The sequence below is a fragment of the Brachyistius frenatus genome, unplaced genomic scaffold (assembly GCF_029030835.1).
Source record: "Brachyistius frenatus isolate BFR_SWC_R1_liver_20210118 unplaced genomic scaffold, ASM2903083v1 Contig_50, whole genome shotgun sequence".
NCBI classification, from domain to species: domain Eukaryota; kingdom Metazoa; phylum Chordata; class Actinopteri; family Embiotocidae; genus Brachyistius; species Brachyistius frenatus.
In genome coordinates, this window is record NW_027210649.1 from 1,364,277 (window position 1) to 1,390,516 (window position 26,240).

A 26,240-nucleotide genomic window follows, 5' to 3' on the forward strand; every position below is an offset into this window, starting at 1 on the left:
AACGTAAAAACTTGACACAGAACGACCCCAGTCAAAGTTTGAACCCAGAACTTTTTTGCTGCGAGGTAACTTTGCAAACCACTTGGCTGCCACATTGACCTCTACTGGGGGGGAAACGAGCTTTGTGTGTGTGTGTGTGAGAGAGATAGATGTAAATAAAAAGCATTTTAATGTATAAGAGTACAGTATAGCCTCAGATATCAAAACAGATTTTTAAGGTAAAACCTCAAATCTAATTCAGGTCATAGTTACATTTAAACTGAGATTGCAATACAATCTAAATTAGTTGGGCAGTTTACGCATTACCTGGTTGCAATTACTTTCACTTGTTTACACTGTATTTTTGTGGTACTGTATCAAATGGATGCATCTGGCTGATCTTTTATGCATAGAAATGTTTTGTGAGTCCATGAGACTTGTCTAAATGACACAATACCAAAAAAAACGTAATTCATCACTTAAAATCACTATTTACTATATTCACTATATTTTCCTTTAAATGCATTCTTTGTTTTCACCTGTAGGCAATTGTGTAAAAGTCCTCTGGCTGTTTTTTTTTTGTTTGTTTTTTTTGCTCAACAGTTAGTCTTTTATTTTGAAAGCCTTACCCGGAAGTCACCAGTCATTCTCGCTCGTTGGACAGTGCTGCGCTCCAGAGAGGAAAAGCTGCACGCATCGATGCGGTTCAGACGCTCAAGGAGCGAAACCTCCGTGTTTCTGCGCCACCTCAAAGGAGCCCCGCCGCCACACGGCCGCATGGATTACCGACCTGCCACAGCTCCAACTCAGATAAGTAGGAAAGGACGCTGACTGCCCGTTCAGACCGACATTAGATCCGCGTCGACAGCAACACACACACACACTAAAGTGCATTTTTAAGATTTGACAGCGCGTCTCGAGACTTTACGACTGTCCAAAAAATATTCCGGATAGTTTTTTTTTTTTCTCTTTAAGAGGTGACAAGTTTTAATCTCGGAGGTCAGTCTTCGTGAATGCGTGACGTGGAGGGAAAACTGGGCTCCATTCGTGGATGAAAAAGACCAGAGACGCACACTTTGGGATTTAATCTGAATTTAAAACAGCGGGATGTAGTTTTGGCGGACGTGAAGGGGGAACATTTGGATTTGGAGAATGAACTTCGTCAGACACCTCTGCTCACTTTCTGTGCTTTAAAGACACGTCAAATCATGGGTTGAAAGCGACGATGATAGACTGCGGGGATATTCAACGTGGGAAGGAGCAGAATTTTTTGTGTTATGCAATGATTGACAACGCCTGATCATTAGTGGAAGATCATAACTAGCATCACCCCCCTGTCCCCCCCCCCAACTCCCCCTTCCCCCTGTATGTCAAAGACGACAAAGAGTGATTGAAGTTGATGTTTTCTAATTAAGGAGAAGCTGATAGCAGAGTTAATGAGAAGAATATGTCACAGGTCGGTGGATAAATTCATATTCTATTTGATCTTCTGTGTGTTTATTTGCTCAGATAGACATCTAAGCAAGTGGAAGTTCATGAGAAAAAGCCTCAGTTAGACAATATTGACCTCTATCCCTTCCTGTCCCTGACAATCTCAGCCTGTTTTTATAATTTAACGTTTAATCATGACGCCTCAAACTCTTGACCTGCCCCACGCTGATTTCAAAATGACTGTGACTTCAGGAAATCAGACAATCAGCAGTGTCATCAGCTTCTTTTTGAGCGTTGAACTCTCTTCTTGGCGTTGCGACATCTTTAATGGCCACTAAGATGCTATAATGCAAATTTTTTTCCTCATCCTTGGGGACATGTAGTCGCTCTGAAATTATAAACCTCTTCATCTCTGTGACTTCCTGTTTCTGAACATCAGAAGACGATAGTTAATCTTCACCAGAGCCTTCGTTGGTCCTTCCCTCCCCCCAACTCATCAGGGCTGGTGGGGGGGGGTGGATCTCGGCCCCACGGGGTCGAAACCGAGGCTGGTGGTGGTCATCCTCCCAGAGGAAGGGCTCCCACCATGGAGACCAGCCCGGAGAGCCCCAACCGGGCCGTGGAGTACCTCCTGGAACTCAACAACATCATCGAGAGCCAGGCCAAGCTCCTGGAGACGCAGCGCCGGCGCATCGAGGAGCTGGAGGGCCAGCTGGACCGGGTCAGCCAAGAGAACCAGGACCTGAGGCAGGAGCGCAGCCCGTGCACCCCTGGGTCGGAAACCCCCGAGCAGAACCACAACCACAGCCAGCCCCTGTCCCTCGCCAGCCATCACGGGAGCGGCGGCGGCGGGAACGGTAGCACCTCAACGTCTCAGGTGACAGCTGGACCAACCGCAGCTCCGGGGCCCAGCAGGGAGAGGAGAACCCACACCAGGCTGACCCGAGGCCTCTCCTGCAGCTCCTCCACCACGGAGCGGGACCGGCTGGAACGCACCGACAGCACGGACACCAACAACAGCTCCACCTTACGCAGAAAGTAAGTTCCCCTCTGACACACAGGCCTCCACCTATTCAAACTAGCTTCATGTCAAATCACAGGAATGTCAGGGATCTTGTCCGAGCAGCTCTAAATAGTAGCGATGACCACAGAGTATGTGAAGTGTGACAGAACATTTCAGAAACTAAGCCCACATAATGACAGGCTGTATGGAGCAGCAGCCTTTCAAGCCATCAGAGATAATCCTCACAGTAATGGGACTAAACCTAAGAAGGATATTTTAATACACCACCATGAGGAAATATGCAGAGGATTATGGGTAGAGTGATAAGTGCTCAAGGTGTCTATTTCAGCATGCTCTTTGCAATTCTTGCCTGCAAGAGAGTCTGATTTGTGTAATGATCTCGGTCTAGTGTGTGTAGGAGTTGCATAGTATTTCGCTGAGGAAAACTTGAGGCCAGGCAGGAGGGTCTTTTAAAAAAAAAAAAAAAAAAAATCTTTCTGATGATCTGAACTATCTGGACCAGTGAAGCTTTTATGTATGAAAATCCGCCCACAGTTTGCTCAAAGTATGTTTTTCTTTTCTTCCTCGCTCTGAACTGCAGGCTGATCGGTCGGGAAGAGAGATATGTTGTTTTGTTGGGTTGTCTTCCCCCCCCCTCTTCCCTAAAACTCAAGGCTGTCCTGAAGTTAGAGTGCTGCAAACACAGCTTTGGCAAACAGCAAGTGCATCTGTCCTCGCTTTTTACTTAACCACGCACACGCGCACAGATAGAGTCGGCTTTTGTTCTGGAAGCATTAAGCTTCGTGAGTAGGCAGCAATTCATGTGAAAAAAGTACACAGAGAAATAAATGGTTGCAGTCTTGGCAACAGAAGCCACTGGTTCTGGTGCATATGCATTTCTCAACACACCATCATCTCCACAGTTATTACTGGATTTTGCTCACTATCTGTTTCCTCGTGGTCCCAATCCTCTTATCAGCCTTGGATTCAGATTTGACCGAATCCCTTATCGATTCCTTGCCGTCTTTTCTTCCACAGTCTGCCCCCCTCCTCCCCGTCCCCACGGGTGACTTAGTCATTACACAGAAGCACATATTAGTTATTTATGTGGGTGTTAAATGCACTGATGAATTGCAAATGTAGATCTTGCTGATCCTCCCCTGTTAATTGCCTGTAGAGGTTGCCGCTGACTTTGGATCTAGGCTCAGACGAGCGTATCACATGAAGTGTCACATTTAATAAAGAGTCACCCGCCACGGCAGAGGCATATTGTCCATGTCTGGCTGTGACTCAGCCCACACCCAAAACTGGCCTGTTAGCTCAGGTCAGTGACAAAACACTCTGCTTCTGATAATGGATCAGATACAAACATTAAGTTCTTCTTCGTTGGTGCCCATGACTCGTTAAATACGGCTCATATCAGGGGGAAGAGACAGAAGGAAGATGTGGGAGAGGGAAAAGATGACTAGGGGGGAGGAAAGTGAGTGAGCGACCTTACTCAGCGGGCCTTGATCTAAAAGAGAAAAAGGTGGAACACACACACTGGTTCGCCATCTGTCAACAGGCTGTGTAAGAGAGGGAGGGAGGAATGAGAGGGAAGTCTGGGCAAGAGAAGGCAAGGCTCAGAGAGCTGCCTTTGTTTTGGTCCAATTAGTTTTGGTCCCTCCAGCAGGACTCCTCGTCTCTTCCATCGTGTCTCTCCGTGGCTCCACAAAACCCGTAATTTTGATTTCACACAAAGACGCCCGAATAAAAACCGTCCCCTGCTTTTATTAGCCATGCGTGCAGGAGCAGCGTCAAAACCAAAAAAGTCGCTGCTGTCCTCTCCGTCCTCCCAGCGGCGCCTTGTAAACAGCTGTCCCAAACCTTACCCCCGCTTCCATCCCTCTCCTGCTGTTAATGGCAGTGTGAACAATGTGAGTCTGAGGCCTCGGGGAGGAGGAGGAGGTGTGTGTGTGTGGGGGGGGGGGGATGTGAAATGATATTTGACGTCAAGTCCCTCCTCCAAGAAGCAGCGGGGTTGAGGGCATCGCCGCAGCTCGCTGTGAGCGCGGCAGATGTTTTTTTTGTTGTTGTTGTTTTTGGGCAGAGGTCACGCGAGTGCGCTTTGTGCGAGCCTGTGAAGTAGTGCATCTTTATATAATGTATGCGCTGGTGTGAGTGCACAACAATGTGTGAAAGAGGAGAGGCGGGTAGACACCGAGCGCATGAGAGATTAATTAGTGTGACCAGACTATAATTACGACTGGCCCAGGGGTGACAATTACCGCTGTGCATATATATATACGTGTGCCTTCTTGCAGTGTCTTTTTATTTTAATTTTTACGAGCGTGCGTTGTTGGACACCACGGAGGACGTCCATCATTTATATAGCTAATGTGACCCTGCCGTCAGGGTGAGAGATCGTCTCCTTCGTTATGTGCTGCATACATGCAGCCGTGCTCGTGCAGCTCGCAGGGGCAGCTCGAGGTCCTGGCGACAGCCCCAGCGGTGCCGCTCCTCAGAGCAGTTGTTGTTATATAACAGACATGTGCCATCTCGCTCTCGCTCCGCTTCGGACTGTCGCAGCGGGAGAAGCTCCACGGAGCCCCGTTGAAGATGCTGTTGCGTCTCCGCTCGTCTTTCTGTAGCTGCCACCGTCCCCCCGTCCCTCCACCACGCGGGACATTCGGGCCGTGTGCTCCACGCTCTCTCACCACTCGCACGAATTCCTTTTCAGGGAGAACAGTAATGGACTTTTGTTTCAGAAGAAGCTCAATTTTGTTTTTTGCTAATTTCACATCGCCCTTACTACACATAACCCCATCCCCTTTACACCCCCTCCTCCCCCCACTCCTCTCTCTCTCTCTCTCTCCCTCCCTCCCTTGCTTTCTGTCTCTCTCTCTCTCTCTCTCTCACATACCCACGTACATACACTCACTCTCTCCCCCTCGCTGTTTTGGTTTCCCACTGCTGCAGATATGACTCAGAGAAGCTGCAGAAATTACTTTTGTGCTATTCTCTTTTCCCTTCCCCTCTGCGCTCACTCGCTCCCCCCCCCCTCTCTCCCCCCCTGCATTTAACTGAAGCGCAGCTATTGTTCCTGATTGAATGTTCCTCCGTGGAGCTAATAATGAGCTCATAATATGCATTCATCAGAGCTTTTTTGACAAATATTCGACATGCAGTAGTCAGTGAGAGAGCAGAGATACAACTCGTAACTGGCCTCGGGCAAATGTGTGGGTAAGCTCGGCCGAGTCTGTACTGACCTGCTGCAAACATGCGGTGTGATGTGATGTGATGGGAGGTCATCTATTCTCTCCGGATGCGACAAGACTTTCTGGAAGAGATGCAGTGAAGCTGCAGCTGCTGAGTTCTCCAGAAACCCCAGATCCCAATCGTGTTTACATTTTCCATCTCGAGATACGTAGCGGATTAAACAATGTTTCATTTTGCCCAGAATTAAAATATCTCAACAGTGCCAAAGATTGCCGTGATGCAGTTTAGCTTGACGTAAATTTAAATGATGGATGTGTGTGTGTGTGTGTGTGTGTGTGTGTGCGTGCGTGTGTGTGTGTGTGTGTGTGTGTGTGTGTGTGTGTGTGTGTGTGTGTGTGTGTGTGTGTGTGTGTGTGCGCGCGTGCGTGGGAGGCAATTGTATGTGGGTGGTGTTTTTTTGCCTTCTACTTGCCATTTCTGAGTGCAGTGATTGTTCATGGCTTCATACAGTGCCTGCAAAGGAAAAAAAAAAAAAAAAAATCATGCTCTTATTCATTTATGTACCTGACGGAGGATTTATAAAGACTCGTATTTTCAAACAGAACGAGCCGAGTGAAAAATGGGCACCACAGCAGAATGACCAATGACGTTGGCTTTTTTTTTGTTGCTGGCATGTATATTACATGTAAAGGCATGTGGATTTGTGGTCTTTACGGTTTGATTTGATATGTTATGAGGGGTTAGCAATTCGATGTAGAAAATATATGATCTTCATTTACTTTGAACAGTTTCTTGGCAGCGTACAGTGTAAAAAATACAGACAAAAACAAAAATACAAATGAGGCAACAGAGGGTTTTATCTCAGTAGACCGACCGACAGACAGACTACAATATAAATTGTTCACGTTTACTATCTGTTATATTAAATGGTTTCAGGCAGGATATTGTTATATTCCTCGACCTTTCCCCTGTCATTCATATTCCATGCCTACTCATCCACGGTTGTCTTTCATTCACACTCTATTTTCGTGATTCCATCAGACGTGACTTTTCTTGAAAAGACGAGGAGACGAGCTGTGATGTAAAGCTTTTTTCACAGGAAGTGAGATGTTCTTCTTGGAGCGTTGGGTGCTGCAAAAAAGACACAGTATAGTGACTGTGGAAACTGTAAAGCTGCCCTTCAGGATAGTTTGAGTATTACGTTTATGCTCCCCTCACCTGTATCCTGATGCCGACACACCTCTTCCCCCTTTCCCTTCCTCTCTTCGGCCCCTCTTTGGAGCCGCTTCTGTTGCTTTGTTTTAAATGGCAGCTGTGTCCAAATAAAACACCAGCCGGGGTAAATTAGCGCAGAGATTAGGGGTTTTGCCTTGTCATTAGTGAGGAGAGCAGAGTGCTGAGCTGCCGTCCAGTCATCGGTGGATTAAACATCGCTGGAGGATCTAATCATGAAACCCCCCCCCCCCCACCTTGACATAGCATTAGTAGTTTTACACATCGTAGCTCTTCCTCTTTTCAAACTGGACTCTGCAGGTCAGCGTTCGGCGAACACAGGGTGTCTTTGGCCAGCTGTGAGTTTGACTTTATTCATAGTCTCTCCCCTTCAAATGCAGATAAGTGGCACTTTTGAGGCGGGATGTTTGTCAAACACGTTCTGTGGAGCAGAATAGGGAGACTGGTTACCGTGGGAACGCTGTTAGCTCTTCTGTGAAGAACTCTGTGGGCGAGAGACGCAGAACGGAGAGATAGAGAGAAGTGAAGAGAGGGTAGGAGTGGGAGCAGGAGCAGGGTGAAAGACAGAAGCAGGATTGAATGACGGCTTGACGGGGACGGAGGAGACGTATTGAAGACGGATGAGTGCCGCAACAATTTATTTATCACAGATTACTGGTTCTCCGTCTCTGAGAAGTTGGGGTTGTGACTTCTCTGGCCGGCAAAACATTAGTCATGCTTTATGCCCCGAGATCTGCTTCAGAGTTTACAGAATATTCCTTCGGTGAGCTGCAGGAAGATCATTTCCTTGAATTACTCCTTCTCCATCCCCTTCATCACATTTAAATGAAGTCTAATTGTTTTCCATTCGGGTGAATCATATCCAGTTAAAAACATCAAACACACACCTATCTATGCACGAGCACACACACGCACACACACGCACACGTGCATGCAAACTCACAGGGTACAGCAGGTGCCTGGTAGTTGAATCGTAACTGTAACTGTGCCCCTCCTTGTCAGTGCTTTCGCCTGGCACTCAACGCCAAACGCCCACACAGGCAGTCCGTACTGTTGCCAAGCAGCAGGAGACTCAAGCTCGCAGTGGAAAACCAAAGGGGGGTAGGAGGGAAGGGGGGGGGGGGTTGGTTGGTAGGTTGTGGAAGAGCTGCTGGTGGTGGTGGGAGGGGAAGGTGTGGTGTGGTGTGGTGTGTGGTGGGGGGGGGGACATGAAACACACTCAACTTCAGGCTACAACGCAGCATGTGTGGTTATCAAACATCTCTGTTTGTCAGCAGGAGTCAGGCGGGTCACACGCTGGAGGTGGGATGACGCAGTGCGCTCCCACACGCTTATTTCATAGACAACGGTTGGGGGGGGGGAAAGAAGAAGAAAAAACAACAAAAAAAACACAGTTAAAGCACAGTTTGGAGTGGCTCGCACAGATTTTCACATTACAACCCTCCCCCACCAACCTCCTCCCAGGAAAAAGCCACGTGGACATAAATGCTCGCGCTCTCTGACCGTGGGCTGCTTTTCTGAAACGTGCGCCGTGGCATGTAGACCCGTCACAGCAGTGCAGCTGAAATGCCTCCTTTGTGATTGCTGCATGTGAGCCTCGCTCCCACTCTCCTTCGCTGCGTCTATACATAGACACTGACTCACCGACACGCGACACCCCCATGCCACACTGCACAGGTTCGAGGAAACACCGGTTCCAACCATCGCTGCGTTTCCACCTTCCTCCTCGCCCTTCGCCGTCCTTCTCGCCTCCCTTCCTCCTCTCTTGATTATTTTCACCCTTGCCCTCCTCTGTATTCAACCTCTCCCACTCTCATGTAGTTCTCTCTCTCCACCCGCTCCTCCTTCCTGCCTCCAGCCTCTGTCAACTCACTGCTTTAAATACACGCCACCTCACACATTCGCCCGATGTACCAGTGTTTCTTTTAGCCCGGATTTCCTGCGTCCTCTCGGTTTTCACTTTTGACCTGTGGTGGTTTGATTTCATCTTGAGCTCATCTCTTTATTACCGTGTTATACTGTGTGGGCCTGCTAATAACACAAAGAGAGCTGTGTATGTACGAATACTGTGTGTGTGTGTGTGTGTGTGTGTGTGTGTGTGTGTGTGTGTGTGTGTGTGTGTGTGTGTGTGTGTGTGTGTGTGACAAAGTAGAATAAAGGACGATTGGGGCATTGTGTGTGTGTGTGTGTGTGTGTGTGTGTGTGTGTGTGTGTGTGTGTGTGTGTGTGTGTGTGTGTGTGTGTGTGTGTGTGTGTGTGTGTGTGTGTGTGTGTGTGTGTGTGTGTGTGTGTGTGTGTGTGTGTGTGTGTGTGTGTGTGTGTGTGTGTGTGTGTGTGTTTTTATGGCACTCTGGGATTCAGGCGCAACTGCTCATGAAGCAGAAATCATATTCTAGATGAGCCTGTCAACACTCGCCTCACAGGGGATATACGCTAACAGGAGATTTTACTTACTGCTGGTGAAATACAAATCTTGGCAGTGTAAGACCACACTGTGTGTACGAAGTATGGCTCAGACTTACATAACGGCACCTCTGCCTCTCTGCACATCTCCATCCGAAGCCGGGCAGGTCATCAGGTTCATCTGTTCCGTATATTTCCTCTCTTTGTGTTACAGAGAGCTAATAAAGAGAAATGTCTTGTTTTATGAAGTCGCTGACTTCGTCACCTCGGTTTAATCTTTATAAGTAGGAATGAGGAAGGCGCTCTCGTTCCCCGTTCTCCTCTAGCCTCTGACGATATATGTTCTCGTGTAATTGGAACTTTTTTGTTATCTGAATTCGGCAAAAGAGCGCGCCACCTCCATGATTGTATCCTTAAACGCTCTCATTTTTACCTCTCGCTCCCCTAAAGTGTTGCTCACAGCCCTGCTGCTCAGTGTTTGTGCCTCCTCTGACCGAGCCGGCGTTAAAAAGGCAGAGTCGGTCCTGTTAGATATCAATTATGTTTGAATTTCTTGTCATCAATGGGATTAAAGGATGAGGCTGTTGATAATCTACACTTTTGTTGTTGTCAGCCAAATCCCATGTTATTGTCAACTAATCCCATAAAATCCCTAAAATAAATAGTATATTAGTCCTTCTCTCAGGATATCCTGCTGTGTCTCTCAGCCGTTTGTTTTCAACAGAACATAAAACTTTTTCTGTGCAGTGGAAATAAGCAGTAGACACAACATGGACATTTCACCTAGAGTCCGAACCTATCACAGATATGTCATTATCAGCGTACATGTTGTCTGATGTGACAACTTTTTTACAGAACAAGATGCTCGGGATACTTTAGAAATGATTCCATTTGTGTTTTTAATATTATGTATAAGTATTAAGTTTCTAGTGAAGTTCACTGATGCCATTTTAGACAATAAAGTTTATCGTTAAACTGTAAAATGGCCTCCCTCCATTACGTATCTTTGTCACAAGACTTTGAACCACATTTTGGTCGATATATCGTTATCGTTATTATTTGATTCCTGATATTAATACCTCGCCCATATTTACTGTGTGAATATGAGTCTGGCCACGCTCCATCAAGGGCTGTTTCCAGTTGTTGCATCCTAATGGACCCAGACCTCGAGTTCATTTTTAACCTATTGGAGTAGCCTATAACCAATCAGCATTGACCACCATATGACGTACGTTGGGCACTGAAACTGTACCACTGCCTCCATTGCTGACCACTTAAATGCCATCACTGATTGGTCAGCCCTTCAGAGTGGCTACGTGGACCTTAATGCTAACAGGGTCTCCAGACAGCAAAGACTTGCCCGGCTAATTGGTAACAGCGTCGGTGCTGAAAGTCCTATATCAACGGGGGCTGTAATTTCATCACCTTTTATGTGTCACTTATTGTGAAACGTTTAGGTTTTTGCGCCTCCAACAGTTGTAGAGCAACAGTATCATTTATGTGGAGTCTTGTATCTGTCCACCTGGTGAATGTAAAACCATTACTGGTCCTTAGTGGCTAAATAATCCTCTATATTCACTGAAAATGTGAAGCTGCGGATTCTGGTGATAACTCTCTGTACGTTCCTCACTGCACAAAACCTCTTCTACATTGTTTTCACAAATGGCCTCGAGAATATAATTTTAATTACATTAAGGATTAGTTATTTCCTAAATCAGCCGGACACTATCGTTTTTAGCAAAAGGAGTAAACACTATATTTGTTGGGGACTATTTTCAGCTGTGGATTTGGTGTGTTAGAGAGTATTTACGGCAGTGAGAGGCTGTATGTGGGTTGGACTCAAAATAAACTAAAGTACCTGTGGTCGTAGTAATAATGGAACACGTCACTCAATGCAAACGTGTTCGTAAATGTTGTGTTTATTATAGTTGTTGGTGCTCTGTGGCACGGAGGATTGAGTTATATCAGGATTTGATTGTTTGTAGGATCAACCCATTGTTGGTTTTGTGTTTTTGTCTTTTTAATAAGATTTTTTTACAGTAATAAAAATGGGGAATAACATCTAACTTTTCACCCTTAACCAAAGTATCTTCTGATAAATGAAGTTGTCTTTGTCACAATTGTTGTTCTTGAAGTGAATAACTTCTGCTGGGTTGCCTTGACTTGCACATCTGGCCATAAAAGAAGCTGCTAAATTACAGTGAACTGCTGAAGTGTTGCTCCCTCACTTTGCCGCGTTTGATTGTCTCTCTCTCTCTCTCAGCGCGGCCCTGAGAGTGTTCCCATGCTAAAATGACAGGATCTGCATGTCCTTGACAGCAGCTGGTTCCAGTGAGAAACCAGCCATTTACATGCTAATCTCAACCACTGCTCACTCTTCAAACTGCTCACTCACAATCCGCAGATGAAGCATCTCTACTTCCTGCCAAAGCACAGGGGCTAGCGGAGAGGCTTTTGTGTTTATACGTGCACTTCTGCGTGCATTACACAAAGTGGTTTCCCATTTTCACGCAGGATGAGCCAACAGAAGAACTCCGCTGTAGACCAGTATAGAGCTTTATGTAATCCATCAGAGTTCCTGGAGTCTTTGCGAACAAAACTCTTATTCAACAACTTTTAATGCCACCTCAGGTTGTTTTTTTTACACCACCTGCAATCTACTGTATCTGCCAGGCGTCTACTTTCAGTTTTGTATCCGAGGATGCGTCTCTACATGATGTCAGTCACCTTTGTTGTTGTACAAACTGTCACACGTCTACATTTCTCTCCTCCTTTTAAATGTGTCATTCCTTGTGCCGCCATTGCTGCTTTATGATTTGTCACTATCAACGTGCAGCTTCAGATGCTTTTTTTTCTTTCTGTCTCTTTTCTTGCTTTCTGCTGACTGTCTGTGTCTGTGTTTCTCTGCTTTCTCCACGTCTCTCTCTCTCTGTGTGTGCGTGTGTGTGTGCGTGTGTGTGTGTGTGTGTGTGTGTGTGCGTGTGTGTATCTTTGTGTGTGTGTGCGCGCGTCTGTCGTCCATCTCTGCTCCTTCCTTGTCAGTGTCCGGCCTGCGTCTATCTCAGGGCAGCCCACCTCGGCTCCCACCACTCCCACGGCAGTGAGCAGTGCTGCCTTTGCCGCTATGTTTCCCACCAGTCTGACTGTTCACAGCTTCGTCAGTCTCCATCAGTACTGCTGCCCCTCCACTGACCAAAACTTACAGCAGGAGGACAGGTAAGGGCCACCGTGAGGCCTGATTACAGTGAGTACACAAAGAAATTAAAATAAAAACCCCTCCAAGGAAGTCACCTGCAATAATCCCAAAGCCTGTCAACAACCTGCCGATCTCTCTTTCCTCATCACCTTCTTTACATTTCATTCCTCTTTACCTCCCTCCACCCGTATTAAAAGCCTGTGCTTCAGTCTCCCACCACTCCCAGGTGTGACTAATAGCTGGAGTTAGGCCGCCTTACCAGCTTTAAAAAAAAAAAAAAAAAACCACACAGCTCCCTCAAAGAGAGCAAGAGGAAGCAGTCATCTTCAATAAGCGATGGGACTGAGGTGGACTGAGTCACATGTGAACCTGCTGAATTCTCACCCTCTTTTCTCTCCTTCTCTCATTTATCCTCCAACTGATACTGACACATCTGCTCATGATGCTCCAACACTGCCATCTAATGGTATTAGACAGCTCTGACGTGCAGTGTGTTGAAGATATTGATAAAGATAACTTCTTATGGCCCTTTAACTTTAAATTGCCACCCACTCGTAGCCTTTATCTAGTTTCCACCTATTTGCTCTTTGCTTTCTTCTGCTTCTCTGTGTCTCATACTGTTTTTCACTCTCTGTCCTCTTTTTTTTCTTTTCTTTTTTTTTTCTCGTCTGTCTGCCTTCTGTCCTGTGTTTCTTTTCTGTGTCCCATGTTGCTTTTCCAAGAGAGGAGGGTGAGGATGCGGGCGCCCATCAGTTCTGTTGTTCTGCCTCGGGCTGCAGTAGCCCCTCCTCTCGCTGAGCTCAGGTGTGACTGACCGCACAACGACTCACTCGCACATTTACCTGGGGAAAAAAAAGGCCATCACTGTTTTAATACTGCCAGAAAAACTGAGACCTCACTGTGTACCAAAAAAAACACTAAACCATGCTGCATTTTAGCAGAAAAAAAAAAAAATAGAAATGCATGCAGTTTTTGTTGTATGTGTGATACCTTTGATTTGTATAGTTTGTGCGCTAATTTACACTTTAGGGAATCTTAATGTTGCGTTCTCTCTGTATTCTTTGCTATTTATTTCTTCACTTGCAACCACATGAAGCTGTCAGGACACATCCCTATCATCTGCTCATCACTGTCATGCCTGTCCTGGATCCACTAGTTGAGTCATGTCATTTTGGATGTGCACAATAGTCCCCATTTGTTATCTGTACAAATTCCCATACACATCTGTCTCCAGCGATTATGTCAGAGAAGCTTTAGCCTGTATGATGTCAAAAACAACAACATTCATTGTATGGAATTTCTTAAACATGTTTATTTGATTGTTCTATCTGACAAATATTCTCCTGTCTGTTATTGTGTTTATTCATGAACCTTGAAGTCTTGTTGATTTAGCGTTCTGAAAAAAGAAATAAAGTTCTTTAGCTCCTGCACACACTTTTATTTCTTCCTTTTCAACATGTCTGACGGTGACGTATGCGCTGCTGCTGTAATTGTTCCGTTTTGTTTTCAGTCATGCTGGAATGCAGCTCGTACACATCCTCCACCTCCCTCATCTCCACCTCGAGCACATTAGTCTCATCTAAATGCAAAAAGTAATTATTAAAATTCTATTTTCAGCGACATATCGATTGTGTGGCGGCGCATAACCTTTCAACGGTAATGCGCTTCACTGCAGATCACACAGTATTCAGAACATTTTTGTTTGTTGCCTGATCAGCTTATTTGGATGAGAATGTGATGTCTCCAAGTTCGGGTGAAAATCAACCTAGTTTTTATTCAAGACTTGTTTCAATTTACACAGGAGCACAATCTTTCATTTGAAAGCAAATTATATAAAGTTGTTGTGTAATTTGAGCTCAATTGACACGTAGAGTCAATAATTTTTATAATAATAATAATAATACAAAGGGTTATCATTAATATTCTTATTATTGTTACTGTTATTTTTATGCATTTTTGAATAACAGTTTTCTTCCTAATCTATTTCATCTTCATTAATAATCCTTAATTGAACTGTTCCAACTAAACACACTTTGCCTGTGTCTCTCTTTGACCTACATTTTCGTAGACCATACAGACATCAAGTTTCACCGCTAATGTGTCTCGTCATAAATTTAAAAATATAAAATATTTTTCCTTTCTCACTTCCCTTTTTTTGTTGTTGATGTTGCAATAAACAAATGCTCTTCGTCTCTGTGTCTCTGTGTTTCTTCCTGTTAGTTGTGTTGCCGTGACGTGCCTCTGTTTGGTTTGGCGTTGTGTAATAAAAGTGACTGTGCACGTGTCAGTGACCTGGAGCCTGGAGAAGCCTGGCAGGGACGGGGAAGTTCAGAGCTGTCAAAAGATTGTCAAGAATGCAGCCTGTACAGCTTTGCAGGGTGAACAAGAGCCAATGAGAAAGTGTGTGTGTGTGTGTGTGTGTGTGTGTGTGTGTGTGTGTGTGTGTGTGTGTGTGTGTGTGTGTGTGTGTGTGTGTGTGTGTGTGTGTGTGTGTGTGTGTGTGTGTGTGTGTGTGTGTTAAAGTGAGAGAGTCAGAGAGAGCGAGAGAGAGGGTGTGTTTGTTATTACACTGCCCCAGTTAGTGTGGGACCTTTCTCTGACAGTAGCAGCATGGTAAGAACTCCGCTTTTTTTTCACTTTTCTTTCACTAAAACTGTCCCAAAAGAGCATTTAGTTTGACACCAGTGAGCAATGACTTTCCTTGCTACTCTCTCGTGTGTGTGTGTGTGTGTGTGTGGTGGCGGCTGACATGGCAGTGATGTGCGTATTGGAGTGTAACTTAACCATCACAGACAGACGACCAAAACAAACCTGATAATGAATGAGGGGCTTTTTTTTTCAGGTGTCATATGTTTTTAAAACAGAAGACATGATTTAAGAAAACTGACAAATGGAAGAAGAAGGATGATATATGGGCTCCTGACAGATACCTGAAGATCACATACCTTTAAAAGAGGATAATCTGCCACACTGTCATGAATGTTACTCTGCAGGAAATGCAAACAAAGCAGAGCCAAATAACAAACATGTTTTAAGCACGAGTCCGGCGCTTGTGTGAATTAGTTAAAACACTTGTCGTTTGCAGAGGATCAAATCGGCTAGACTGATGTCTACAAATGTCAAAAAGCAGACTACAGGAGAAAAAGTCAGTTTCCTACGAACATTTACATTATTTCGTCTCCATGTGTGTATATGCAACAGTTATTTCTTCATTCTGTCTTGGGTCAGTGTCAGAGATTATCTGAAGGGTTTATGCTTACAAAACACCACCGCTTTTCAGCTGCATCACTCTGCAGCTCTGCAAACACTTTTTCATTACCTTGGTTTATATATATGGTGTTGCATCTTCTGAGAACCACAGCGCCTGCGTGATCTTTGACCTGGAGGGTCTGGGTCACAGAAATAATTCAACATTAGATATGTGTATGATGGGAAGCTCACGCAGCTTGACACAGTGAAATGGCTGGAGAGTGTTGGCGGTGGAGGAATGCTCTGATTTGACCCATGAATGATTTGATTGTGTCCTTGTAGTTCGGCCATTTGAAAGAACGGAATCACATTTGCCAAAGACAATACAGATTGTTCTGGCAGTGGGTTCATTTCACTGTAATCTCTTTACGTCCTCAGATTAAAGGCAAATATTATCACATCAAACCTGCAGCAAAGTAATCATCTGGGATCTTCCTGACGACCCTTCTGCACTTTCTTTTTAGCACTCTTACTCCTCGTTTATCTTGCCTGGATTATGTATATTGGGTGCAATTCACACCAGATAAAGAGATTAAGAGGGAATGAGATAACTACACTGAGTCAATGCTTGGATGGAAATGAGTCAACAGACAGATCAATGCAATTATTGGCATCTTCACGGCAGGCAGCAGGGAGGTTAATCCCTCAGCCTCCCTGTCCTGCTGCGGGTTCGATAGCCGAGTCAAATCAACTGCTGCTCTTTCATACGCAAGCACACGCACACTGTCAGCCCATCAATATTATATGATGGAAGGACAGCAGGCAGAGGGAACTGCGTGGAGTTGACATTGTACTTCCCACTTTTCAGTTTCTCTCTTTAATTTCTGCCCACTTCTTTTATCCTTTATCAGCAATCACTTTTTTGTTCATTAGCTTCCCGCCATCTGTTACAGCTGCAATTAAATGGGTTGGAGGTAGTGAAAGTCGGCACTGGTCGTTATGAAGCAGCCTCTGGAGAGAACCTTGCTCTGGCACTGTAACAGGGATACAGGCTTTCTTACATAAATAATGAGATTCAGATGCCAGCTGCGATATGGCCACACTCATGTTTTATACAACAAACTTTTTTACTCGAATATCATCCTCACCTGCTTTCTCACCACATTTTACTGCCCGGCTCTTTACTGCATGTGAAAGTCCTGTTTAACCCTTTTCCACCCTGGAGGTTAGTTTGTAGCGGGACCAGGCGGCATCTGTAAAAACACAACCTGCTGCAGAGCGTTGCACAATCAACAAGCAGGCTTTTGAGTGCTTCTGTAATTGTAATGAATGGTTTACTTAATTTCTGTTACTTCAAGTTTAATTGCAAGAATTTTTCGGGCTACTTCAAAAACATCCGTGTTTATTTACTCATTGTTATAAGGCTGCTATTTACTCTCTCAGTTTTGATTTGGCACAAGTAAAAATGTCAACTTATGTTGACGTTTTTCAAATCACGCTATGGCTCGGTGATGAGGACACTTGCTGTGTTTTAAACTTGTCTTAAGTGTCTCTTATCCATGGAGACCAAGGTTCTTCATTTTAGTCTGACAGTTGTGGAGCTTTTACTGACTGGATTTGGGAGTGTATTTAATCTGTTTCAAATATTTTACTAAATTTGTTGACAGAATTTTTTTTCCCCATATGCTCAGAGAAAGATCTTAATATCTGTGATAGTTACACAGATCTAGCTGCATATTATGGAAATGAAACCCAGTGTGTAATGTTGCCCCATGATCTTCAGTGACAGTTTAAAAAATGTGAGAATTGTATTTTTTTTTTTTCTTCCCCTTTCTGAGTTGTGAAGAGATTCAATTTATAAAACATTTTAAGAATTTAGGGATGAGATATAAATATTCAAAGACAAATGTATGAAACCAGACTTGTGGCTCCCTCATGTTGTTTTGCAATGCGTATTTTAGGTGTCTGACTCGGTTGAATGAAAATACCATCTGCTCCTGCTGATGTGCACAGCAGGAAATTACAGTGAGGCTGAGTCCCTGCCTGTGTCTACCTGTTGGCCCCACAGAGGCTCTCATGTGGCTACTTTCCATCCCTTAAAAGGAGAAGAAGAAGAAGACAAAACTCTGAGTTACACAGAATTTTCTACTCATGGAGTTAATGCAACACAATATATAAATAGCTACTCAAATTATTTTAGTACTGATTAATTTAGGTGTCAGTTTTTATAAACTAACAAATTCAGATGATACAATGTGTTTATGAGTCACTCTTTACAAATATGTTATTTCACCTGTTTTCATAACAAAGCAAATATTATGTAGACTGTCATTCACAACCTGTGGAGCATCTTCAACACCCACCTTAATGGTGATAACAGTCAATACATCGTCATGGCAACTACGCTTCTCATCCTAACAACTGCCTCACCGCCTACTAAGGTCCCACGGCAACCGTCACCAAGCAACCCCCTCCCTCTTCTCAGTTTCTCTATTTAAGGAGCGGAGGAGGAGGAATGAAAAGTGATACTGCACAGAGAAAGCAAACATTTTCAGGAGATGGAGTTGGATGCTGCAACTTGTTGCTCCTAATTGATTTGCTCATAATGAAAACAGCTTGTAAGAGTTGTGATAAATTCTTTGCAAACAGTATAAATATATAGCTTTGCTGTTCAATGTTTACAACTGTGGTAATATGTGTATTCCTGTAGGTGTCAGAATTGTGTCTTTTTATTGCATGACTCCTGTGTTATGCAACGCAATGGAGCTGTGGCCAGTGTTGTTGTTAGACTCAACAATTATTTAGCCGGGTCATGCGTTGTTTTAAGGCACAGGATGTCCTGCCATAAATTCCCTGCATTGAACAATGTTTTGTCCTCTGTCCACTCCAAACATTCAGAGTCTTGGTATGAGAACTGATGGCGGTGTTTGTATTTCAACAGAATCACTCACACGATCAAAACCGCAACAAATTCAAATACTTTCCTTGTACCAGCTAAACACGAACACAGGAAGTCTCTGTGATCCGGTGGAACACAGTGACTACTCAGGGAGGGAGGGACACTTAATGACTCATTCAAAACCAAAACGGTCACGTCGACAAGTCCCCTTTACAGTCCTTTTTTGTTAGAATTCATGTGTGATACAGAGGATCAACTATGCACAAGGTAGAAACCACACAAGCAACGCTTTACTGCAAAGAGTGGTGCCTTGTTCACGTGCTGAATGTAACACTCCCACACATCTCTGACCCCGGCTCTACTCTCTGCCTTGTTGTGGGACAGGGCACAGCTGACAGGAGGGGGTGCGGCTAACGCAGGGAGGAAATGTAGGCAGGAACATGTGACTGTTTTCTCCCAAACACACACGCAGTGACTGACTCGGGCTGGATTTTTGTCTGGTCAAAACAGGACACTGGAGGATTTCTGGATTTATATGATTGCTGATAAGTTCTGTGATTATTGCTTGGCTGAATGCAAAAAGTATTGAAATGTTAACTGCTTGCTATTATTTCTGTGTAATGGCCTGAGTGAGAGTGAATGTAGGAGGAGATTTTAATTGCAGGCACTCTGTCATGAAATTTCCTCGTTGCAGCTGACATAACAACCTGGTCTTTCCTGTCAGTGTAGTGTTTCTGGTCTGTGGCAGTGGAGCAGTGTGTTTTTAGTGGTTGATGACTATAAAAAAAAATATCTCACCACTGTTGTGCTTGTCAGAGAAGGAGAGTACAAGAATGCGTAATCTCTAGCAGGCTTGGAAAAACTTGGTAGTACATTAACTAATCCTCTCGACTCTTTTAAAGAAAGGAGACAGATGACAGAAAGCTTTTTATGTCTGTTGGATTACCAATTCACTATGTAGATAAGGAATGTCGTCAGGATTCAAGGCTGGCACGTCTTTAAAAAAAGCACTAAGTTCCAGTCATATAAATTCATCATGAGGTCCACTAAGAGATGGTTTATTCCACACCACTCTCAACTTTACATGTAAGTCCTTATTAGTTCCTAAGTAATATTCTACATAATTTACTCACTTACTTATTCATTCAATCTCTTTTTTTTGCACTTAATACACTTCAGATGTTTGGTATAATATTTAATCAAGCTGCCTGTGACTCATTCTTCTGCTCCTTTTCTTCTTCTGCAGTGTGGAGGGGGATTCCCAGTGTCCAGAGACGGCGACCCACAAAGACAGCTCCTTCGGCCAGTCGGCGTACCTTCGGGGTTCGGAGCGCTACAGTGACAGCGGCGGCACTCTCTCTGGTCCCAGGGGCCCTTCGTGCGTGGCCGCCTCCAGCTCTGCGAGCCTGGCCTGGGCACTGCGAACGCGCCACCAACCTGCCAGTCTGGCCCTCCGCAAGCAAGAGGAAGAGGAGAACAAGAGATGCAAGGCCCTTTCAGACAGCTATGAGCTCTCCACAGATCTGCAGGATAAGAAGGTATCAGCGCTGAGCGGACTGTTGTTCAGAGGAGTTGTGTTGCAAAGGTTGAGGTTGTTTGGAGTTTCTTAGAAGCCATAAGCGCTAGAAAAGATGGTGGAGATCCTTTCTGTGGGGCATCATGGGTGCACCAATCCATGTTTCACCTTGTCCTCCTCCCCCTCTGCCAGGTGGAGATGTTGGAGAGAAAGTACGGTGGCTCCTTTGTAAGTCGCAGAGCAGCTCGGACCATCCAGACGGCCTTCAGACAGTATCGCATGAACAAGAACTTTGAGCGCCTCAGAAGTTCTGCTTCAGAGAGCCGCATGACACGCCGCATCATCCTGTCCAACATGAGACTGCAGTATTCCTTCGATGAGCGACAGCCGCAGCAGCAGGCCCAGACACAGACCAACTTCACCCACAACGTGGCCATCGGGCCGCCTCACTCCCCCAACACAGACCGCCAAGGAGACTACACCCACTTGGAGGACTCGTTCTCCAAACAGGTAACAGGGCCGTGAGTTTTCTTTGCATGATGAACTTATACAAAGTTATATAGCTCTGAATAACAAGAAGGTCTTTACAGACTGAGAAAGAAACAGGGATAAAAAAAAATAAAAAAAAACATATCCAAACTGGACTCATCCAACAAATAAATCAAGCAAACTAATCTCCTTCTAATCTTTTCATCCATAGACCCTGAAAGCTGGCCCTTGATACACAAATTAATGTTCAGACATCTATTTTAGATGTATAAAAATTGCGTTCCATAACAACTCCTCTCTTTTCTTCTAGGTCAAGTCCTTAGCGGACTCCATCGACGATGCCCTTACCTGCCGCGCGGGTCGCGATGACTCCCAGGAGGGCAGCAGGGAGGGCGGAGGGATCAGTGAGGACTTTGGGGAGTGTGTGTGGAGTAGCAGCAGCAACCCGTCCTCCCAAAGAGGTTTGGGAGAAAGAGGCCGGGGTGCCGGAGGAGGACTCAGCATGCACGGTGACAGTACAGCCACCTCGTACAGTGATGTCACCCTCTACATGGATGATGGCATGCCGTCCTCCCCGCTGTCTCTCGACCGGGCACCCAGCAGCACAGATACAGAGTACTGGGGACCCGGCGGGGGCGTAGGCGTGCGTGAGGACAGCAGGGACACTGAGGGAGGGGGCAGTAGTAACAGTCGGCGCAGCACCCCGTGTACAGAGTGTAGGGACTATCGTCTCAGGGGCGCACATCTCCCTCTCCTCACGATCGAGCCGCCCAGCGACAGCTCGGTGGACATGAGCGACCGCTCGGACCGCGGCTCTCTGAGCAGACAGCTGGTCTACGAGCAGGAACCTGGTGTAGGTGCAGGCTCCCCTCAGGGAACCCTCAAACACTCCCCCAACACCGGCCCCCGCCCCTCCTCCACGGCGGCCGCTCAGGGTCAGACCCGGGCCCCCGGCAGACCCATTCCCACACACATCCCGCACCAGGTGGCGGCTCACCACCACCATCACCACCACCCTATCCACCACCATCAGTACCCCGACACGCCTTCATCCTCCTCCTCCCCGCAGCAGCCTCCCACCACCCCTCTATCCTCCTCCTCCTCCACAGCTCTGCCCCCCGGCGGGCTGGAGCAGCCGTGCTGCTCCGACGGAGACAACGACTCGCTCAACTCCACCACCAACTCCAACGAGACAGTCAACTGCAGCTCAGGCTCCTCCTCTCAGGACAGCCTGCGGGAGCCTTTGCCTCCTCTGGGCAAGCAGACCTACCAGAGAGAGAGCCGCCACAGCTGGGACTCTCCACCCTTCAACAGTGATGTGGTGCAGAGACGCCAGTACCGCATCGGCCTCAATCTCTTCAACAAGTAATATGTCACACTAATGAAACCCTTTAAGTAGCTATTCTGGTGATGATCATGCTATGTAACTGGTTAAATAGCAGTGAGAAAGTTCATGGTCATTCTTTTTTAAATACAGGAAGCCAGAGAAAGGGATCCAGTACCTGATAGAGAGAGGTTTTGTATCGGACACTCCTGTTGGGATCGCTCGCTTCATCCTGGAGCGAAAAGGCCTCAGCAGGCAGATGATCGGAGAGTTTCTGGGAAACCGACAGAAACAATTCAACAAAGACGTTTTAGAGTGAGTATTTAAGAGAAAGAGCGGATGTGTTGACAAAGCCAGCTCTCCAAATCTACATGAATCTACATATGTAACCGCAGAAGAAAAAAAACTTTTAAGTTATTCCAAACGCAGATCAGCCTATGTTCACACCATAATTCAGCTCACATATTTCATGACAAGTGTGAATGGATGCAACCTTGAGGCAAACCTGATCTCCTCCCCCACACACAAGCATGATATGCATGTAATAACAGGCAATATAACCCATGTTCTGCATATATAGTTGAATGTTTCTGAGTCTCCAGAGTGTGGAGGAGGAGAGGTTCAACACTGACCTCTGACTCTGTGTGTTTCAGCTGCGTGGTGGATGAGATGGACTTCTCGGGAATGGACCTGGACGATGCTCTGAGGAAGTTCCAGGCTCAAATTAAAGTTCAAGGGGAAGCCCAAAAAGTGGAGAGGCTAATAGAGGCCTTCAGGTGTGTATCCGATAGCTACCTAAAGGACTGGATTTCAATTGCCTTGGCTACTTCATCAATATTAAAATGTTATGTAATAAATATGTTGTTTCTGTCTCCAGTCAGAGATATTGTGTGTGTAACCCGACCCTGGTTCGGCAGTTCCAGAACCCTGACACCATCTTCATCCTGGCCTTTGCCATCATCCTCCTCAACACTGATATGTACAGTCCTAACGTCAAAGCTGAGAGGAAGATGAAACTCGAGGATTTCATCAAGAATTTGAGAGGTACAGCTGGACAGAAAATACAAATACACTGACACGCATATCAGTCTCAGCATACACGTACTAATAGGACTTTTAAACATAGCTAAGTGTGTTCTGCGATATTTCTTATGAACTTTCCTGTTAGTCTTGTGAATTTCTTCATCAGTTGCACCGTGTGTAATTTGAGATTTTTATGGTGCAATGCCGGTTTCAATGCTGGGACAATATTTCCTCAAACCTCTCCTTTCCCCGGTTCCTCCCAGGTGTGGACAATGGTCAGGATATACCCAGGGACCTGTTGGTTGGGATCTACCAGAGAATACAGAAATGGGAGCTCCGGACCAATGATGACCATGTGTCCCAAGTTCAAGCAGTGGAGAGAGTCATTGTGGGCAAGAAGCCTGTGAGCTTTTGTAACTGAATAATGTGGCAGATGATGCTCTATAATATGTTGGTAAAAGGTTTATACCTGTACTTGTCCTGTGTTTGTAGGTGCTGTCCCTTCCCCATCGCAGACTGGTGTGTTGCTGCCAGCTCTACGAGGTGCCTGACCCCAACAGACCTCAGAGGACAGGCGTGCACCAACGAGAGGTTTTTCTCTTCAATGACCTGCTGGTGGTAAGACTCACACTCATCACATTTTTTAAGATATGGCATCTATGAAGACTGTTTCTTCTAGAATACCATGTTAAACTATCCTGTTTGTTTATGTTGGGCACCAGGTGACCAAAATCTTCCAAAAGAAGAAAACCTCAGTGACTTACAGTTTCAGACAATCTTTCCCTTTGGTTGAGATGCAAGTGCACATGTTCCAGAACTCATGTAAGAAACAGTTTTATTTTTTGCACCTCTCAACTCTTCTTATTCATCTTCTACGGTGATGAGAGTATTTATATCCCCCTATTTGCATCTAGACTATCCTCACGGCATCCGCCTGACCTCAGCTGTCCTGGGTGGGGAGAGGAAGGTTCTTATTGTCTTTATGGCACCGAGTCAGCAGGACCGCACCCGCTTTGTTAGCGACCTCAGGGAGAGTGTTGCTGAAGTGCAAGAGATGGAGAAATACAGAGTGGAATGTAAGTGCCCCATCTGCTGGCCATTCCTGTGAACTATACTGTAACTTTTAGAAAGGATAACTACGTAAGGGCCGCCTCGATGGCTCTGTTTATGAGAGAGTGGAGTGTTGATCACGTCTTTCCTGGTACCACAATGAGGCTCATTCTTTCCTCTGCCATGTCTCCCTATCATCTAATATTCCCTTGTGCCCTCTGTGGTAATTTACAGCGGAGCTGGAGAAACAGAAAGGTGTGATGCGGCCCAGTTTGCTAAGTGGGGGTGTGGTTGGAGGTGTGAAGAGCGACGTTGTGAATGGCACCTTGGGACGGACAAGTTTCGATGACAACTGCTCAGTGGGTGAGGGTCTCAAACGCACAGCGCTCAGCTCGTCTCTCAGGGACCTATCGGAGGCAGGTGAGACATTGTCACCATAGAGACGGGATCACTTCCATTGCATTACTGTCAGCTGGAATTATCTGGGTAGAACGATTAAGGTCTCTGTTTCTATTGCTACTTGCTGTTCCTCTTTCTCACTGACGTTCAGGCTCAGCTTACGCAACTCTTATTTTTTCAAAGAAAAAACAAAACAAAAACCTCCATCTGAATAAACATTCCAATGTTTCCCTCTTTGCTAACCTGCTTCTTCGTGGTGGGGTGCAGGGAAACGTGGTCGCAGGAACAGTGTTGGTTCTCTGGACAGTACCATGGAAGTAAGTCTCTATGTAAGACTAGATTTGACCTTTAACCCTCAATAGACTTGCATTTCCCCTCACTGGTACTTTATCTTCCCAAGCACGCTCCGTGTGTGTACATATACATATATGGTGTGTGCGTGTACATGCATGTGCGTGTGTCCTACATTTTCCACCCTCTGCATGGCTATGTGCAGTCTTACCTGCCCAAGCATGTCTTTAACGTCCAGATACAAAAATCTCCTGTGTGTGATGATGTAAGCAGGAACAGAGGTGGTACTGCAGTCCTCCAGAGACTCTTATTAAAGCCTGATGATACTTTATCTCCCCAGGGATCCATCATTAGCAGCCCACAGCCTCACCAGCGCTACCCAATGCCAGGTGTGCTCCCTGGCTGCTACGGAACAGAAGACTTCCGGCCTCACCGCCCCATCCTGAGCCCCGGATCGGGGGTGGGGGGTGGGCCGGGGCAGCAACATACCACTGCTGGGACAGGAGTTGGGGGAGTCTCCAGCAGTGTAGAGAGAGCAGGAGCGGGGAGCGGCCCTGGGGGGAGCAGCAGCAACAACAGCGGCTCCTTCCTGGGCTCCCTATTCGGCAGCAAACGCGCCAAACCACCAGGGCCCCTTATTCCACCGGGGCCACCTTACCCCGCACCTGTACCCCCACCGACTACGGGAGGGCCCCCACCTCACTCCCCTTCATCTCTGTGCCAGCTGGAGGGGGGGGCTTCCAAGATCCAGGCACTACACGCACAGTACTGTCACGCGGGCACCGTGCAGCCCCCACCACCTTACTACCATCACCATCGCTACCACGTCCAAACTGTCCCGCCTCCTTTGCAAGGTGTGCCCCCGCTTACTATACAGCGAGGCCCACTACCCTGTCGGCCTCCGCTTGGCCCGCCACTCGCCCCGCACCCGCAGCTGGCCCATCTCTCCCAGCTTTCCCAGCATGGGCTTCCGGGTCGCTTCACCAACATGGTGGTGGGATGTCCCCCCCCCCTTTCTCCTCTCTCCCAACATTCCCCGAACCCGCAGTTCGCCCTCTACCATGCGCAGCCCACACACTGTATCAGAGGGGTCGGCGGCCCTGGTACCAAACAACCACTCACCTTGTCTCACTCCCACCCGCACCCCCACGCACACTCCCAAACCCATCCCGGACACGTGCACACACCACACCCATCCAGCCACTCCACCCACCAAACACACTTTATATTCGGCACTCTGCCCCACAATCTACCGTCCGCTACCGTCAATGCGCATCACGCAGCCTCCGCCGGCCCGTATCTGCCCCAGTACCCTCCTCTCTCTTCCATCCCCCCTCCCCCACCACACTCCCCTTTACCCCCCCTTCGTCCCCCCTTACCCCTCTTACACCTCTCTCCCCTCTCCCCCCCCAGCACCCCGGGCAGCCTCAGCAGGGGCCGCAGGTAACGGGGGCTGGAGCAACAGGCACAGGGGGCAGCTCCAAGTCCAAGCCTATCAACCGGATAAGTACCGTGGTATGAGCAGGGTGTGGAGCTCCCGGGCTGATAGAGTGGAGGAGGTGGGCAGAGCTAGGGCCAGAACCAAGTCTGCCAGGACAGAGAGTAACAGCAGCAGCG

The 26,240-nt window shown here is 46.5% G+C and overlaps 1 protein-coding gene across 1 annotated transcript; it reads left to right on the forward strand.

The window, feature by feature from the left end:
* The first annotated feature begins 640 nt into the window (after positions 1 to 640).
* iqsec2b (IQ motif and Sec7 domain ArfGEF 2b) lies at positions 641 to 26,240 on the forward strand. Its single transcript, XM_069704294.1, is given in 15 exon segments — positions 641 to 2,448; positions 19,778 to 20,069; positions 20,240 to 20,557; positions 20,847 to 21,901; positions 22,014 to 22,175; positions 22,514 to 22,636; positions 22,738 to 22,904; positions 23,147 to 23,286; positions 23,376 to 23,501; positions 23,606 to 23,705; positions 23,798 to 23,959; positions 24,168 to 24,353; positions 24,600 to 24,649; positions 24,964 to 25,978; positions 25,981 to 26,240. Coding segments are annotated over 15 exon segments (4,512 nt in total). The 5' UTR covers positions 641 to 1,996; the 3' UTR covers positions 26,145 to 26,240.